At 40.4% G+C, this 7,384-nt stretch overlaps 1 protein-coding gene across 1 annotated transcript in view; it reads right to left on the bottom strand.

Moving 5' to 3' along the window:
* unc5db (unc-5 netrin receptor Db) overlaps window positions 1-7,384 on the bottom strand; it is a 274,435-nt gene that overhangs the window by 65,431 nt on the left and 201,620 nt on the right. Inside the window, 1 exon segment of the mRNA XM_050051503.1 lies at window positions 1,635-1,997. Coding sequence (XP_049907460.1) covers window positions 1,635-1,997 — 363 coding nt within the window.

Genomic DNA, 7,384 nt, shown 5'->3' with positions numbered 1-7,384 from the left:
ACCCTATATCTCATCCCTTTAACTCTGACCTCACATAACTTTGGTACTCGCTCACAGAATAGCTTGTTGCTTCACTCTCTCTCTTCACTCCCGTAATCAGAGCTGAACAAGGAAAAATGTCATTCTCTTACAGTGCACCTTATACATGGAATAATCTGCAGAAGACCTCAACTTGGACGCTCAGCCACACTTATGGCTGTTTAAATGCTTTATTTATGATCTTGTGCTAATTGAGTGTAAATGCTTTTAACTATACATCTACAACCATAACATGCTTATCATCCTGTATTTGTACTTTTAGCGATCATATACTGCTATTGTTGTTTGTTGTTTTGTATGATTTCATTTCTGTTTTAACTGATATGCATGATGGTTCTTTGTTTGCTTACTGATTGTTTTTAATGTCTCTGTTCATGCTCGGCATCACTGAGGGTCTCCCAAATTTTTCAGCACCATCACCCAGTTTAAAGCATTTGCTTAAAAAGTAATGAAATGTAATAAGTTAAACAACTTTGATGAGCTTATTTAATTGGTTACATAAATTACTGCAATTTTAACAGTACAATTAGTAATCTGTAATCTACTATATTTCAAAAGTAACTTTGTCAGCGCTGAATGTGATGTATTCAACTGTCTGTAAAATAGCTTTTGGAACATCTCTCCACTTTTAAAAGATCCATAAAATGGATTGTACAATCATCCTTTTAGGAAGCTGAACCAAGAACTGCTGTCTGACCTTTTTTTGAAAGTTCTGACAATAGCTTCAGGAAATACACAGCACAGATTTATCTTGTGAGGAGATTCAATAGCTTCAAAGTTTGTTGATCAATTATCTAGAAACAGTTTACAAATCTTGGATTGAGTGTCCTCTTTACATCACCTGAACTACAGGTTCAGGGACAGACTTGCTAGAATAGTTGGTATAGCCAACAAAATAATTGGGAAACCTGGACTTGTACTGTCAGAAAAGGAGATAAAGCCACGGGCATCCAGACAGACAGTTCTCATCTTTTATTCCCTCAGTCCCTCAGAGATCCTGAACTCTGGAAAGTACCACAGGGGGCTTTTGGCAACTAAAAATACAGCTTTTTAAGATAAAAAGAAACGATTTCATTCATGTTTTTATATTGCATCCTTTGTTTTAATTATTTCATTGACGCCCTATCAACAGGTGTCTTTTATATGTTAATCTTGTGCTGTTCTATTCTATTCATACCTTTTTTTGGTAGCCACTGGTTTAGATCTGTTTTTAGACAGTGTACCACCTTCTCGAGCTGAGAAAAGTTCACTGCACCACCTTTTTTTTGTGCGTGCTGACAGAACGCAACAAAGAAGGACTGTAGTTTCTTGATGCACACACAGCAGACTGTTTAACAACAAGCACCGGGGAAGTGGAGAAAAAATGTTGGAAAATTTTAGATGTTTGTTGTGTTGCATGACATTTTGGGAAGACTGCACCTCATGCTAAACAGCACTGGCTTATGATGGCTTCTATAATGAGCACCCTCTCATTATGGAAACCAAGAGCGCAGTGTGTGAGCTACTTTTCATTATCAACACAAAAAAGACAGAGACTGTGCTGTTTCTGCTAAACAAACCAGTTTGTGCTTTTATCTACTTCCTGCATAGCTCACCGGTGTTTGGCACCATCAGGCGCCCTCCGGGGTGGCCGAACACGCCGGTGGTCCTCAGCTGCTCTTTGCAGGTGCTGAAGGGCCCATTGAGGGTGAGCAGGCCTTTCTTGCGTCTATCCGCCGTGCTGCTGTAGTCCCGGCTCAGGTCTCTCGGGAAGGTCTCAGCAGGGGCTTTGGCGTGGAACTCCGCCCGCTCAGCCACACCTAGTGAAACCATAAAGGAGCTCTGAACTTTGACCTTGATGTCTGGCAGGGGGTCAAAGAGCTCTTTGTCTGTGCTGTCCTGGAAGCAGAGGGGCGTGCTGTATGTCCGGCCCACTGTTAAGTCAGGCTGCATCGAGGAGTTGAGAAGCAGCGGGTTGCCTACAGAGATGGAGAGATAGCACAGTCACACAGTCACCTGAAAGCCCTGCTCGCATGGGACTCGCATTATGTAGGGAAGTCGTTTAATTAATGAATCAAAGCTCAACCTCTGTGTTTCCTGAACAGCATTCACACGGGATAATGAAATTCACTGGTGTCCCAGATACAACTAAATAAGGTCAAGATTGTATGATTTTGTTTTTTTTGTCATTTCTTGATTTAGCAAAGTTAAAGTTGACATTTTAAAAGACTGAGAATTCCTTTATTTTTCATGACAGGAAAAAGATAAAGCAGAAGAAAGTGCCACTCAGTTAGCATGGATTAAATATTATCAGGAAATATCTGTCTGCAGCACAATATAGTAGATTTATATTTTTCAAAAAGATGACACAGCAGATTTGAGATTAAAATCACCTTTAATCTCCAGAATTAATCCAAACTCCTAGATACCTTTAGGTAACATCAATCCAGTTCAAAGCAGGTTTAAGAGCCACATCTCTGGATATTTCCTGCAGCTGACCAGAGAAGCTCCAGCACAAATTAAAACAACATGTCCGGGCAGGCGACCAGTGCATCAGAGGTAAGGGAGCACAACCTGGACAGAAGGTCCAGGGCTCGGAGCCACGGTCTGAGCGTTAGATTTAATTACCAAGCACACACACAGCTTGATCTCCATAATCCATCTGCTGGAGTCAGCTCCTCTGGACACCGAGTCATCCTCCTGAAGGACAGGAGGGAGGGCCAGGAAGGGGTGGAGGTGACTGCTCTGTAAATGAGGGGAGTCCTTCAGCTCCCAGTGTGGACCCAACAGCCTGTGGAGGGGGGTCTTCATCTGTGGCCATTAGATGTAACAACGCTGCCAAACGGAGCGAGGAGCGTGCTGCATCGATCTGGCAGACTCAGATGTGCAGTGCCCCTGGACGAGCCGTGCCAAGATAACGGCGAAGTCACTGAGTCCTTGCTGCCCAGCTGTTGCCTGGCGAGGGGTGCAAGGCGGGAGGCTAATGTTGTTTTATTTTTAGGGGAATCGTTAATTACAGAGGGCGTGATTTGTGATGGGCATTTTGGGGTGTGTTGGTTTTGACTTGTTCTTCAAAACTCAACTTTTCCTGCTGTTTTTGTCTTCCTAACAGAGTCAGAATATGGAATATTACCTGGGATGTATTCACAGTTTTCAGTAACAGCTGCTGCATCTCCTATTCATCCTATTACTCCTGCAAGTGCTCAGGGCAAATGATTATCGATTTATAGTTGATTATTATCTTGACTAATCAACTAATCATTAAGTCTATTGGATTTTTCATGCAGTTTAAATGCAGAGACATTATAAAGAAATGCATAAAATTTATGAAATATACTTTGTTTTTCTCGCATGCCTCCACATATAATGGCAAGCATATTGTTTACTGATTGATTGGCGACCATGTTTAACAATAGCAAAACTATATCAAAACATGCATTTACAAACTCTCAGACTACTTGTGAAGTATATTCCAAGTCTCATTTATCCAGCAGGCTGTTCTCATAATTTTTTTTTTCGTATATCTTCCTACGAAAAGCAGTGCACCCAAATTCATACATATCCCATGTATTTTGAGAGGCTTTGATCACGTGATGGTAGTAAACGAGGAATCAGTCCTGACCACTTGTGAGGTGGCAGGTTGGGGTGGTGGATGGGTGGCAAAAAACATGTTTTTCACCAGGGACTTTCTGCTGGAGTCACTTGTTTGGATCCCTGTGAACTTCACATTTTAAGGTACGTCCTCACCATGTTTCTCGCAAATTTGTAGGATATCATATGAACCATTCTCTGATAATACATTGTACCCAGGCAAATGCTCAGTTCTTCCCACACACATTTTCACAGTTGGTACAGATCATGAACAGTAAACTGAAGCACATACAGTTCATACACAATCATTATTTTGTCCTGTATGAATGTATACTTCACTGTACATACCATAAAATTTTAATTAATGGCCCAGGCTATTATTTGCTTAAATCACTGAAATCAATGTGACAATATTTGGGACAGGCATCTCCATAGGACAGGCCTTAAATTCCTTTTACACAAAACTGTTAATCAGCAAACATCGGGGAATACAATCACATTGTTTCTTATTGTTGGCTTAAAGGGAAACATTATCTTAATTAAGAATTTCAATGTTTTTTCCTTGGCCTAAGAAAGTTCAATCTGTATTTGTGAACATCAGCTTATCTTTCTCCGAGCCAGAAACCAGATAAGTGTCAAACGTTTGATGTCATAGACTATTGAAATAACATATATGAAAATTTAAAATCGATGTAATTCAACGTTAAAATGTGTACGAAAATGGCAAAGTAGTTGGAATAGTTGGAAAGGTGGGAAAAGGTTTAATTAGTTATATGTCATTGAAAAGTTGACTAATACCAGACAGGTATGAAAAGATGTGTAACAGCTTTGAAAGAAGTTTCTAGCTGATAGTACGAATAAGTAGAGAAGTCGTGTACAAATGCTTTATAAAGACTGAAAATGTCCAAGTCATGTGAGTGTGTGTGCGTGTGTGTGTCAGACTGCACTAATTAGCTCAGCTGAATCAGAAAGGTGTATCCAGCTGTAATCAAAGGTTGTGATGATGATGGTAACTGCTAAGTGACTCCTGGCTCAGAGAGATAATTTTATAGAGATTAAGATGAGGCGCACCTCTTGTACTCCTGTTAGCCGGTAAAAAAAAAATGTAACTCATAGCCTATCGCTTAATTATTCTAACCCAGAGAAAGACTGTTGAAGACAGTGAGTAAAAATTTGTATGCACAGTGTCAAAATAGGAGGTTAGAAAACTGGCACTGTCTACTTTCCTCTAGAAATCTCTGGTCTCAGTTAACATGAAGGTCTATGTGGTAGTTGCTTGGAATTCATGTCATTTTCAGGCTACATTTCCAAATATGTGAGCTGGTTTGCCTCCATTGCTACATTGTATGAAAGAGCACAAATTTTGACCAAAAATGCTGAGTGACAATTGTGGGACTGAGAGTGAGTTTAATTTGATTTTTGAAGAAGATTTTAAAGCTCCTCTTTAATCTAGCTGTGATGTCACTCTAACTCTGATTTTTCATCAAATAAATATTAATGTAAAAATGTGAAAAGTTGGATTTTACTAAGCTTCAAAGAGCATTGAATATTTTAAAAGCTTAAATGGAATTCAAATGTAAAAAAACACCAAAAAAAAACAGCGTGTATGAAAGAGTTTGAATAGATTTTCTAGCTGAAAGTATGAGTAATTACATAAAAGTTGAAAATGCATGAAAAAATTTGAAGGTGTGCTCAGACAAAATGCAAACGAGAATTTTTGAACATTATTCACATAATTGTTGAGTGTGTGAGTGTGAGTATGAGAGTATTTCACAACTTGCAAATATTTCAGCAGCTGTGCTAACAGTTGTGCTAACTAGCTGGGGAAGGCAGTTAATGCTAACGTTAGTGCTAACTTGGTTCGTAATGAAGTACAACCGAGTTGAGTTGAGTTTTGCTGTCTTGATTCAAGCTTTTTTCAGACTGCTTCCAGCATTCACACCCAATAAATTATATGAAAATCATTCCCACCCTCCACCATTTCAAATACTGACTTCTGCATAAAATGCACATTTTTCACTTGGTCCTATTTGTATAGTCTTGAAAATTGAGCCAACAAAATCGTAACACACTGTAAATGTCATGTCATAGTAAACAATCCCAATTTGAGTTTCCCAGAGATAAAGGTTTTATCTCCAAATGTTTTGTCTGGTGCAAAATCCCAAAATATTTATTTTACAAAAATATCAAACAAAGAAAAGCATGAAATTCTGCCCTTTGAGAATTAATGTCCTTTTTATTTGACCAATGTTTTAAATGATACATCCATTATCAAAATATTTGGCAATCATGTGGTGCTGATCGCCAAATCCATTAATCTACTATTCATTTCAGCCCTTATTAGGGGCATGTAGGTTTTATTTCAGTCTAGATTATTAAACTAGTTGCAGGGTTTGAGCCTGTGACATCTATGTTATTGCTCATATACTCCATGCTCTAAGATTGCACCTCCATTGGAAATGATACAGATAACATGCAAATATGATATGGAACACATCTTCAGACAACTGCTACTATGGTGATTTTCTATTAAAAATGAAAATATGCATTTTTCATTTCTAAACAGTCTAACAGTGACAGTGCACCTACAGGCGACTCTGCAGATATTCCAGCTCTTGGTCAGAGCTGCAGCCCGGTGGACATTACCCTTCTGCCGCTGACATTCGATCACTGCTAAATTTTCTCCCCTCCGGTCAAGTGGAGAATGATCTGATTATCACTTGAGTGTGCATCTTTAAGAATGGCGCGGCGAAAATGGAATGGCAGTGGTGAGATGAGAGAAGTTAATGAAATGTACCTCAGGTTGAATACCTTGAGGGATAGGTTTGGAATTGGGCCTCTGATTAAAAATCACTCAGAAGGAGAAGTAATGCGGAGAGACAGGGTCAGGTCCAAAGACTGATTCAGTCCTCTACCTTACAGCCGCTCCGGCAGCAGAGAGCCATCCGAAAGCATTTAAGAACTTCTTTAAATATTTAACGGATTTTTTTTTTTTTGCCGTGTGATTATTAGCCATGAAAAAGCTACTGATTTGCAATTAAACACACACTTTTAGAGATGTTTCCCCCCTGGAGGAAGTGTCTAATTTCCTGCTATGTTTATGAAAGGGACGGTTAAATGTTAACAATGCAATCAGGGCAGAAGTAGGCTAATATAAAATGGCTCAACAACTTCCTCCAAACTGGGGCTGAGGAAGTGTTCTACATTTCATAGGGAGCCTCGGTCGGGCTGATAGAGAGGAAAATGAAAAGGAGTGATTGTGGCCAGTGGAGGGCACAGCAGGCAGGCTGCGGGGAGAGCTGGCCTATTTAAATAGGATTGATGACCTGCTGAATGTAGACCCAGCTCATACCACCTCCTAGTCCTCGTTTTCCTCACACCCTTCCAATCACGTGATGTGGGGCGGGGCTTGACTGACTCCCAAGGCCTTGGGGGAGCCGGGGGCACAGTGTGGGCTCCGGCAGGGCTTCTCACGGCGCTGTCACCGAGGCGAGGATGGATCACCCATCGCGGCGATGGCTATCACTTGCGCTAACCCAGAAATGTCAGTGACAGTAATATGAATGCCTGTAGCGAGGCTGGCCGGGACAGCCACAGTCACATAACCAACAGAAGTTATTGCTGTGCACAACAAAAATTGAATTGATGTTCACTGTTCCATACCCCTTACATTTATCCATCAGTGGTTTAGGCCAGTGTAATCTGATGGAGGAGATTGGTTGCCTGACAGTCAAATGTGTGGTCTGTTGGGAGGGGGTGGAGCAGTGTCGGTCTG

The sequence above is a fragment of the Epinephelus moara genome, chromosome 8 (assembly GCF_006386435.1).
Source record: "Epinephelus moara isolate mb chromosome 8, YSFRI_EMoa_1.0, whole genome shotgun sequence".
Lineage (NCBI taxonomy): Eukaryota > Metazoa > Chordata > Actinopteri > Perciformes > Serranidae > Epinephelus > Epinephelus moara.
This window is presented reverse-complemented; position numbering and strand designations above follow the sequence as displayed.